Below are 10,840 nucleotides of genomic sequence, written 5' to 3'. Positions count from 1 at the left end.
CCAGAAGGGTACTCAGCGGACACTGGCTGAAGGCTCGACCCCTCTGACATGTCCTCTGACCTCTAGCCACTCCTTCCTGCTCTCTCCAGATGCCACTAACTCCTCCTGCTGTCCTGAGGGCCTCCACCCAACGTGCCCTGACGATTCCAGCACCTGAGACACCGAAGTTCATGGTTGACCTCAGCACTTAGCCAGGACCAGGCCGGGTAGACATTGGCGGTGGACGCCTAAAGGATCCCCCACCCCTCGCCTCCTCCCCAGTGCCTCCCTGAGGGGCGGGCCAGTGTCCGCAAATGCATGGAGGCTCCTTGGTGGCCTTCTCTGTGAGAGACGTGCCTGAGAGCAAGGTCCCCAAGACAGGAGGGGTTTAGCATGTGGCCCTAGCGGCTGGCCCAGGGCAGGATCCCACAGGGCCTCAGACATTGCAGAGAGAACCCATGAACGGATGGCCAGCCAGGCCGAGAGGCAGAGCCCCAGCTGAGGTGGCAGGCAGCTGGAGGGATCTGGTTCCCTTCGACAAAGGCTGGTGCAGGGACAGGTGAATAAATCATGAAGGGCTGCAGAAGGGCAGGGCAGGACAGCTGACCTCATTCTGGGAGTCGGGGAGCAGGCAGGTCCAAGTGGTGAGTGGGCAGGGCGGGTGCAGCGCACAGGAGGCCGAGGGGCTGCCAGCCCTGCACTCTTCCCCTGGAGGAGCAGGAGGCTGTGGCCAGCAGCGGGTGGAGGCCACCGAGACTCTGGCACAGAGACGCAGAGACGGTGGCAGGGCTGGGGGTGTAGGGTGAGTGGGACACAGAACTGGGGACCCTGGGCCAGAGGGGTGGACGCAGGACATGTGGGAGAAGGAGGCCATATCAGATGGGAAGGCAAGGACCCAGGTCTGCAGGGCCTGGGTGGAGCCCCGGGGGCAGCCAGAAGCCCACCTGAGGCCTGCGGGGCGGCAACGTGGGAGAAGGCAGGAGGTCCAGGAGGGCTTGTGCCAGGCCACCAGGGCCGGGGAGGGAGCCGGGGCCTCCGAGGCATGGGCTCAACTAGCCACAGAGGGAGGACACTGGGGAAGCCGCTGAGCCACCTACCCACAGGACAAGGAGACAGCAAGGCCCAGAGGAGGTGCCAAGCCCCAGGTCATGGACCTGCCCCAGGGCCCAGCAGACAGCAGCACCCCTTCGGAGGACCCCAGCCCCACTGCAGGCACCGCAGGGCCCAGCCAGGCCCCTGCCAGCCCAGCAGCCAGCAGGAGGGCGCTCCTCCGGGAGCTTGAGGCCCAGGTGCAGGCGGCCTATGGGCAGGTAAGGGGGTACTGTCCTTGACTGAGGGAGCACAGGGACCCTAAGCCTCAAGGGGGATCCCTGTAGAACAGACTCAAGGCCAGGGCCAGGAAGAGACCAGGTCACACGTGGCCAGAGGAGTCAGGAGGTCAGCAGAGGCCAAGGGAGCCTCTCCCCACCTCTGTCCACACTGAGCGGCCACTCCCAGCACTCACTCAGCCCCTTCAGCCCGGGGACAAGGGCCAGGGCTGACCCAGGCGAAGGGCACGAAGGCAGGCAGGCCAGAGGCTGTCTGAGGAAACAGTGGCCCCTGCAGCTAGGGCCGGGGGCTTCCTGGGCTGGGCCAAAGTGGCCTCCTCTCTCTTGAGAGCTGGTGGGATTTAGCTACTGTCCTGAGGGAGAGGGTGCCTGGACAGACCCTCAGGGCCAGCAGAGCCAGGCTGCGCCTTCCAGGGGGCCTTGGGCCCCAAGTGGCCCCCCTGCCTTGGAGATGCTCAGAGATAATCCTGGATTAGGACCCAAGCCCCGGGCCCAGGCCCCCCGCCTGCCCACCCGCCCCATCTTCCCCACAAAACNGGCCAGGCACCAGGGTGGCCCCGCGGGCGCAGGTGGCGGGCAAGGGTCCATGGGGTGGGCTGGAGTGAAAGGTGGGGACGGAGGGGATGTTTGCTCGCCACCCTCATTTTCTCCTGGACGACCCCAGGCTTGGCCCACTCCGGGTGGCCCACACGGGCTGCGGGCTCCTGCTGCGGCCCTGCTCTCCGCTAGCTGGGCCTGGCCAGCGTGGCCCAGAGCTGGCACCCAGGTCTCATTTCCCCAGTGACTCTGGCCAAGTCCCTTGCCTTTCCTGGGCCTCAGTCTGCCCAGCTGAACAGCTGGGGACAGACCTGCCCAGACAAGAGGGTGGCAGGGCGAGGCTCCTGCGCGCCCTGGGCCCCTGCCCACTGCCTGGCGCTGGGTTCCAGAGGCGGACTCGAGGCTTGGGGAGGAGCCACCAGGCCACTGCCCCAGCTCACGGCCGGCTCCGCTGCAGGACCCCTGGCAGTGGCCTGGCTTCCCGCTAGGGAGCTCCCAGCCCGGCCCTGGCTCCAGTCCAGAGGAGCCCGGCAGTGCCCAGGGCTACTCGGTGCTCGGCAGCCTGGTGGGGCCGGCCTGCATCTTCCTTCGGCCCAGCATCGCCGCCACCCAACTCGTATGTACGGCCGCAGCCGCCAGCCCAACGCCCTTGGCTTTGAACAGGAGAGAGAGGACGCAGGGTGACATCAAAGCAAACACATGGCACTCCAGGGGTGGGGTGAGGGCAGAGGGGGCTCCAGGAACAGAGAAGAGCTGGGACACTGGAGGAAAGAGACCGGGTGGGCGGCGGGTGTGGGGACCTAGAGAAGCAGTCCCCCAAGGCAGGGAGCATCTCGGTGGTGAGCACTTGTTTGGCTTGTGCCAGGTCCTGGGTTCCATCCCCAGGACTGAGAGAAAAAGAGAGGAGGAGGCGGAGGAAGGAAGGGCGACCCACCCAGGGGTGAGCCAGCAGAGTGGCCAGGCCGAGAACAAGACACAGTGACACTGATGCCAGCAGGGTCACACCAGAGCCTCTGCCCAAAGGAGCCCCCAAATGGGGTGGCGACCTAGGGAGGCCCTAGGTACAACCTGGGGGGGTGGCAGGGAGAGGGCACCAGGAGGCCCTTGGGTATGCTGTGGGGGTGGGCTGGGTGGGCACCCCAGGGTCAGGAAGGAAGGGCGCAGCCGCTGGGTGGTCCAGGGAACGCCTAACCCATCTGTGTCCCCCAGGACCGGGAGCTGCGGCCCGAGGAGATTGAAGGTAAAGGTTTGAGAAGGGAGGGGCTGGGGGTGCACAGGCAGGGGCACCAGGTGGGGACCTCAGCAGTCTCCAGGAGGAGCCAGGAGCAGGAGGGAGGCCATGGGGACAGGTCTGAGGAAGTGGGGGTAGACTGAGCAGGGAGGGGTGGCAGGCAGACCCCCCTCTAGCCGTCAGCTCTCTGGTCTCGTCCACTCTGCTAACACCTCTGGGTGACCCCATGGGCCCAGCCCTGTGCTGGGCTCTGGGAAACATGGCAGCCTGGGATTTGGAGCAGAGAGTGTTCCAGAATGAAGCCCCCTGAGGTCAGGAGTCTGTCTGCATCTTCCTTTCTCCTTCCCTTTCTCAACCACTGACCTACACCCCCCAGTCCTGTAAAACTTTTATTTCATTTTTTTCTTATTTGGTACTGGGGATTGAACCCAGGGTACTTTACTACTGAGCTATATCCCTGGCCTTTTTTATTTTTTAATTTGAGACAGGGTTTCACTAAGTTGCTGAGGCTGGTCTTGAACTTGTGATCCTCCTGCCTCAGCCTCCCAAGTCGCTGGGATTACAGGTGTGCGCCACCATGCCTGGCACTTCCTTTCTTTTTTTATTCACTGCTACATCCCCAGTGCCCAGAGCAGACCCTGGCATATAGAAGATGCTCCTTAAATATTCACTGAAAGAACAAATTTTTAACAAACAGCTTGTGCAAAGTTCCTGAGGCAGCAAGTGGGAACTGACATTTGGAAGGAGGGGACGATTGGACCAGGGGAGGAGAAGGGGCTGATCCAGGCTAGGATGCAGCGGGCGTGAAGGAGGGACTAACCCCACCCTGCCCGGCAGAACTGCAGGCTGCCTTCCAGGAGTTTGACCGAGACCGGGACGGCTACATCGGCTACCGGGAGCTGGGTGCCTGCATGCGGACCCTGGGCTACATGCCCACCGAGATGGAGCTCATCGAGATCTCGCAGCAAATCAGTACGTGCTTCAAACCGCCCCATCCCTAGTTCTCCAGACACCCTGCCAGGACCAGGAAAGCTGGTGGCCAGGCACTGAGGTGACCGTGCAGGCTGTCCCCAGAGCCCAGGGGCTAGGTTGTTCTCGAAGCAAGCATTCTGCCTCCCCCAAATCCACCATCCTCCAAGAGAGGTGGGGCAAGGCCAGGGCTGCCCTCCACAGAGAGGGAGACAGTGTGAGGCCCCAGAGCGACGTCAGGAAATGGAGGAGAAAGGAGCGTCCAGGGAGCTCTAAAGAGTGGCTCTCCTCTCCTCTTGGCCAAATCCGTACCTCAGAGGCTGATGCCCAGGAAACAGAGGGGGGGAGGACCCATTTCTGAGGCTGGGACGAGGGCTGGGGGCAGAGGCTGGGGTCTCTAGCAGGTGGGTGTGACCCCCCAGGTGGCGGGAAAGTGGACTTCGAGGACTTTGTGGAGCTGATGGGCCCCAAGCTGCTGGCAGAGACGGCAGACATGATTGGCGTCCGGGAGCTCCGGGACGCCTTCCGGGAGGTGGGCCTGGGGCTGGGGGGCTGGGCTGCGCGAGTCGGGGGCTGAGCAGGGTGACCCAGTCGGTGACCCCATGCCATGACCCACGCCGCCACAGTTCGACACCAACGGGGACGGCTGCATCAGCGTGGGGGAGCTCCGGGCGGCCCTCAAGGTCCTGCTGGGGGAGCGCCTCAGCCAGCGGGAGGTGGACGAAATCCTGCAGGACATCGACCTCAACGGGGACGGCCTGGTGGACTTTGAAGGTACCGCCTGACACACTTGGCAGCGCAGGCCCTGGAAGGTTCTTAAGAGATCAAGGACAAAGGGAGTGTCATCGCTATGTGCCAGACCCTGCGCTGAGCACACCCTTGTCCCTCCTAGTCAATCATTACTGAGAACCCAGGAGGAAGGGACTCTGTCATCCCCCAGGCAGGAGAGCCAGCTCTCAGGAAAGCCTGGGAGCTTAGCCAAAGAAACAAGGGACCAACACTGGAATCTGGGCAGCGGATCTTGAACCCAGTACTTTCCATATAAAGGAAAAACAAAGCTTGCGTAATAATCAGAAGCCAAGGAACATTACTAGGTAGAAATGCAGTCTCCAGGGGCCGGGGATGTAGCTCAGCTGGTAGAGGGCTTGCCTTGTCTGCATCAAGGCCCTGGGTTCAATCCCCAGCAACACCACCAAAGAAAAATAAAAATAAAAGCACTCTCCAAAGTTGCTCTTGAGTTTCCTAGTGGCCAAAGCAAAAATGAAAAAAGGTTCAGTTGCAAGAACTTTTTTGTCCATAAGACAAAGTTCCCTGTTCCTGGTCCTAAGGCTTATTCCCCATCTGATCCAGGGATCCCACTCTGGCCCACCCCAAGGTAGGCTTGTTGGCCTCACCCTCAGTGGGGTCGGAGGATGGACCTAAAACCTTGGCTTTGCCCTGGCAGAATTTGTGCGAATGATGTCTCGCTGAGCCTGTGCAGAAGCTGCAGGAAGCAGACAGGACGCGAGGACCTCAGCCTCTGCCTGCCAGCGGGTTCCTTGAAGCCCATGTGGACAGCTGCTCCAGGCTCCTGCCTGTGCGTGCCCTTGTCTGTCTTCGGCCCTCATCCCATGTTTCCCTGACAATAAAGCCTCTTCAAGCCAGGGGGATGGCTCTGACCCCTTGCTTGCTTATCCGGGGAGCCCCAGTGTTTGGCCCCGAAGATCTGAGGCCTGGGCTGTCCTCTTGGGCCACAAGCCCCCTTGATTGTGAGTGGCAGGCGGGTGGGGACCCTCTCTCCGTCCTCTCTGGATCATGGGACTGCTTGTGCAGGTCAGGTGTGTGTTGGCCTCCAGTGTGTTCCGCTTATCCCGAGTGGGGCTCCAGTGGCAGGGCTCTTCCCAAGCTCGATCCCAGTACTCCTGCAGCAGCCTGGGGCAGGCCGTGCTCAGAGGCCCCTCCAGAACTTGGCCTTCGGCTTCAGGAGTGAGCAGCCCCAGTTCCTCTCAGCTCTGCCTCTGGGGGATCCACATCCGCACCTCACTTCAAGCCTGCCCCAGACTTCAAAGCCATACCTTCCCAACTGAGGCAGCTGAGAGGCGGGGCGTCTTCGGCCATTCCTGCTGCTGTAACAAAATCCCTTAGATGGGCACTTTATAAACAGCATGAAGGCAGCGCTCATGGTTCTGGAAGCTGGGAAGTCTGAGGTCAAAGCCCAGGCAGATTGGCTTTACCTGCACCAGGATGGCGCCTGGGCGCTGCTTCCTCTGGGGGTGCTGAACACTATATCCTCAGGTGGGGAAGAGCAGAAGGGGCAAAATGCCTACCCAGTCCCCTGCAGACCTAATCCCATCCACAAGGCAGAGGCTTCTGGGCTAATGGCCTCCTGAAGGGCCCTCCTCCTGATGCCGTTGCACTGGGGATTCCGTTTCAATGTGAGTTTTGGAATCCACATTCCAAATCACAGCATCGCGCCAAAGTGTCTGGTTAGGAGTCCTGCAGCCCCACCGCCCTCTCTCTCCACGCTCTGCTGGACTGTTCTGTCCTACTTATCTTTGCCACATCCTGTTCAGGACCTGGCCATGACCCACCCCCTCATTGTGCCCAGGATAACCCAGCTCCATTGCCTGGACCAGAGGGCTCCAGGAGCATGAGGGACACACAGTGATGATGAAGGATCCAGGCCCAGGGACTCTAAAGCCACAATGCCAACCAGGGAGGGGCCCTGGGACAAGTCTTAGCCTAGGACAGGTCAGGTGAGGGTACACCCAGGACAGATCTCTGCCTCTTCCAGCTGCAGGAAAGACCTGGTGCTGGGAGGGAGGACAAGCCCTAACCTTCGATCAAAGGCTGGGAGCTCTCAGCACCCTGGTGCTTACACCAAGGCCCTGGGCCAGAGCAGGCAGCCAGCCACCAGTGCCCTGCCCAGCCCAGATGCTGAGGTGCCAGGACTGGCTGCAGCTGCCCTAGCACCACTCGCCTGGTAGATCCCAATTAATCCTTAATCCTCAATTAGGCAATCCCTCCTGCCAAGCTGGCGGCCTGGGGACAAGCGTGAGTTGCCCCGGCCAGTGGCTTCTCGGGGAGCCTCACAGCTGGCCCAGATGGTATCACTGCCCAAGATGATGTCCCTACAAGACTGGAGGTAGTGATGGATAGGAGTCAGGGGAGAGCACAGCCCACTCAGGCTCAGCTGGCAGGCCCTGCGGTTGGGCCACAGAGGTCCCTGGGGTGGTCTTCATCTGGTTCAGTATGTCTGCTGCACTGGAAGTACCCTCATACCTGCCTCCCAAAACGGCTTTATTCCAGAAGGTCCCAACAGACAACAGCTGGAGCAAGGATCAGGGCCAGGCAAGGAACAGCAGGCAGGCTGACCAGGATGAGCCAAGTGCCCCTTCCCATTGGCCATTGCCGGCAAGAGCAGGCCCAAGCTATCCAACCTGATTTCCAGACTCTGTAAATTCAGAGGTTTACATTAAATCCACTGTAAGTATTTTAAGAGTAGAAGTGCATTCAGTAGGTGTGTAAATCTTAAATGTACAGCTGAGTGTATGTCCCCTTGGGTGTAACCATCATCCAGGTCGCATATTATGTCCACTTGTTGTATTTAAGAATAGCTTCAGGCTCAGGGAATCATTGTGAAGATGGTGCAGACTTGCCTGTGTACCCCACATTTAGCATCCTCTATGTATTTATTCAGGGTTCTCCAGAGGAAGAGAACAAATAGGAAAGACAGACAGACATCTGTTTATCAATCAGTGGATGAATAGGTAGATAGAGAAAAAGACAGATATCCTGTGGGGAAGAGGATCATGGGTACCAAGCACAGTTAGACGGAATAAAAGGAACGCGTTCTGATGTTCTGCAGCACATCGGCGTGGCTTTAGCTCATGCTAACCCACCATAGAGTCTAAGAAGATCCAACATAAAGAGATGAGGAGGAGCTGGGCGCAGGGTACACTCCTGTAATCCCAGCAACTCAGGAGGCTGAGATAAAAGGATTGCAAATTCAAGACCAGCCTCAGCAACTTATGAGGCCCTCAGCAATTTAGTGAGACCCTGGCTCAAAATAAAAAATAAAATGGCCTGGGGATGTGGCTCAGTGGCTAAGTACCCTGTGTGCAATCCCTGATAGAAAAAGAGGAGAAAAAGAAATGAGGAGAGGAAAAACAATGTTAGACTGATTTAATCAGTGTGTGCCATACGCATTTGTGGAAATATCATGCTAAAATCCATTAATATGTTAATAAATACATGACAATCAAACAAAATAATTTGTATAAAAAAGGTTAGCTGGGCTGGGGTTGTGGCTCAGTGGCAGGGCACTTGCCTAGCATGTGTGAGACACTGGGTTCAATCCCCAGCACCACATAAAAATAAACAAATAAATAAAGATATTGTGTCCATGTACAATTAAAAAATATTAAAAAAAAAAAGTTAGCTGCCTGCTCTTCAGCTGACTCCTGTAGCCCTCTGTCCTCCCCGACACTGGGATTTGTATTTGTTTCTTTTAGCACTTTCTTACTTCCTGGTCTTGCTAGACACTCCAGGCTCCTCTTCTGTATTTCCTACCATTTTTACTGGGGTTCATATTTCTGGAGAATGGTATTAGAAACCAAGGTCTGGCCACAGCCCAAGTTGCTTGTTGCTTCTGGGCTGGGGGTGTGCTTGCATCCGCACCTTCTCAGCTGATGGAGTGAGGAGACGTGGGTGTGTATACTACCCGGTTTATATATTCATGAAGATTTCTGAATGAAAGCCACTGGATCTATATTAAGCTACACGGGAGTTCACACGATGCCTCCAACCCTGATCCATTTCACATGGATCCTTCGAGCCTCTCCCCTTGCTTATCTGTAGCTTTTCATGCCAATGGGAGAAACCTGACCCCCACCACCCAGCTTCTATTCGCTGGGTTGTTCAACAACGGCGCACATGTGTACTGGTCTCAGCATCGTTGAGCTACAGGCCTGCAAATAACATTGTGTCAGCGAAACCCCCGTGCGCAGGTGCAGTTCCTCCTCCTTCAGCCTCCCAGATTCCACTCATTTCCAGGCCAGCCCCTGTTCCCCACCTGCCTTGGTGAGGTTCCCTTGTACATTTATGATTATTTGGTCATACTCCATACTGCATCCTGGGGTCCACCGACCTCCTAGATGATTCTTTACCATTCGTATGTATTAGAGTTCACTCACTGACAGATGCTTACCGGCTTCTCTTAACCATTACAGTCCCATATGCAATCGTTTCCCTCCCTTAAAAAAATGCCCTGACCTTTACTTATTCAATGGCACCTCCCCACTCCAGCGGGCAACCAGTGATCTGTTAACGTTCTGTACAATTTTCCCTTTTCCAGGATGTTCTACGATTGGAACCTTACAGTATGTGGCTTTATCAAACTGGCTTCTCTCACTTACTATACATATTTAAGAGGTATGGGGCTGAGGGTGTCACTCAGTGGTAAAGTGCTTGCCTGAAATACATGAGGCTCTGGGTTCAAATCCAGACCCCCCCACACACACACAGAGATAGATTTATCTATGTCTTTTTATGGTGAAAATGTGATTTCTTTTATGACTGAATAATAGTCCATTGTATGGTTATGTCACAGTTTATTTACCTGCTCATCCATCAAAGATGGACTATAGTTTGAATCCTGCATGTCCTCCAAAGGTGTATGTGTAGAAGGCTTGGTCTCCAGCCTGTGGTGCCATTGGGAATTGGTGGAACCTTCAGGAGGTGGGGCCTGGTGGGGGAAGAGATGCATCACTAGCACCTCCTCTTCCTCTCTGGTCACTTCCCAGCCATCCTGAGGTAAACCAGCCTCCTCTACCATGTAGATGTGCCCAGTCACAATGTACTTCTTCAACACCAAGCAACCATGGACTAAACCTCTGAGACCATGAGACAAAAATGAATCTTTTCTCCCTCAAAGTTGATTTTCTCAGGTATTAGGTCATAGGATGTGAAGCTGACTAGCACAAAGGGCATCCAGGTTGCCTCCGGTTTTGGAGATTATAAAACTGCTACATACGTTCATATGTGGGGACATTCATTTCCCAGTTGTTTGGTTAATAAGCAGGCACACAATTGCTGGATGAGAGTAAGAATGTGTTTAATCTTGGAAGAAACCTCCGACTATCTTCCCAGGTGGCTGAAGATAAACAAGAGTTCCATGGCTTCGCGTCCTTGCCAGCTATTGGTGTGGTCAGACTCTGGACTTGGCCATTCTGACAAGTGTGCAGGGGTGTCTCCTGCTGTCCATCCATTCACTGTTCTATGAAACTTTTCAAACATTTAGTAAATTGAAATAGTTATTCAGAGATACAATGTTGGCCATTACTATAAAGTTTTAGATCATTGAAAAGGCCAACAAGCCCATGTGCAGGCTGAACTGAGCCTGTGGACTCAAAAACAAATTTTTGTTGTCTTCGCTTCTGATTTGGAGGTTGTCATGCTGAACGTTTCCAAAAATGCAGGAGAGCGGCTGAGAGGAGAGGGGACCCCCTGAAGCCTTGGCCGGGAGCTTGCACTATCTCCCCCCAGGTGGACAGGATCCTCTCCCTGGGACAGACCACAGATGTCACTTCCAACCTCCCTCAAGGATCTCTGCTCCTCCTGCCACATGGCCCAGCCTCTAAGCAGAGATATCTAGTACAAGGTACAGCCCCACCTCACCTCCCAAGCAAAACTTATTTCCCAAATATGGGTGTTAAGGACTGAATGTCCCCTAAGTTCATATGCTAAAGCCCTACTCCCCAATGTGGCTATATTGGAAATGGGCCTCTAAGGAAGTAATTAAAGTCAAAGAGATCAC

The 10,840-nt window shown here is 56.3% G+C and overlaps 1 protein-coding gene across 1 annotated transcript; it reads left to right on the top strand.

The window, feature by feature from the left end:
* The first annotated feature begins 1,112 nt into the window (after positions 1-1,112).
* Positions 1,113-5,689, top strand: Cabp2 (calcium binding protein 2). Its single transcript, XM_015503227.2, has 6 exons — positions 1,113-1,289; positions 3,054-3,084; positions 3,913-4,047; positions 4,467-4,576; positions 4,671-4,818; positions 5,489-5,689. Exons 1-6 carry the CDS (start codon positions 1,128-1,130, stop codon positions 5,512-5,514), a joined length of 612 nt encoding a protein of 203 aa, XP_015358713.2. The 5' UTR covers positions 1,113-1,127; the 3' UTR covers positions 5,515-5,689.
* The last annotated feature ends 5,151 nt before the right edge of the window (positions 5,690-10,840 follow it).

This window comes from Marmota marmota, unplaced genomic scaffold (assembly GCF_001458135.2).
Source record: "Marmota marmota marmota unplaced genomic scaffold, marMar, whole genome shotgun sequence".
Taxonomy (NCBI): domain Eukaryota; kingdom Metazoa; phylum Chordata; class Mammalia; order Rodentia; family Sciuridae; genus Marmota; species Marmota marmota.
Note: the sequence above shows the minus strand (reverse complement) of the source record. Positions and strands in the feature narration are given on the sequence as shown.

Coding starts and splice junctions, on each gene's coding strand:
- Cabp2 (XM_015503227.2), top strand. CDS start 1,128: ATGGACCTGCCCCAGGGCCCAGCAGACAGCAGCACCCCTTCGGAGGAC. Junction 1,290..3,053: donor TGCAGGCGGCCTATGGGCAG/GTAAGGGGGTAC, acceptor TGTGTCCCCCAG/GACCGGGAGCTGCGGCCCGA. Junction 4,048..4,466: donor CGAGATCTCGCAGCAAATCA/GTACGTGCTTCA, acceptor GTGACCCCCCAG/GTGGCGGGAAAGTGGACTTC.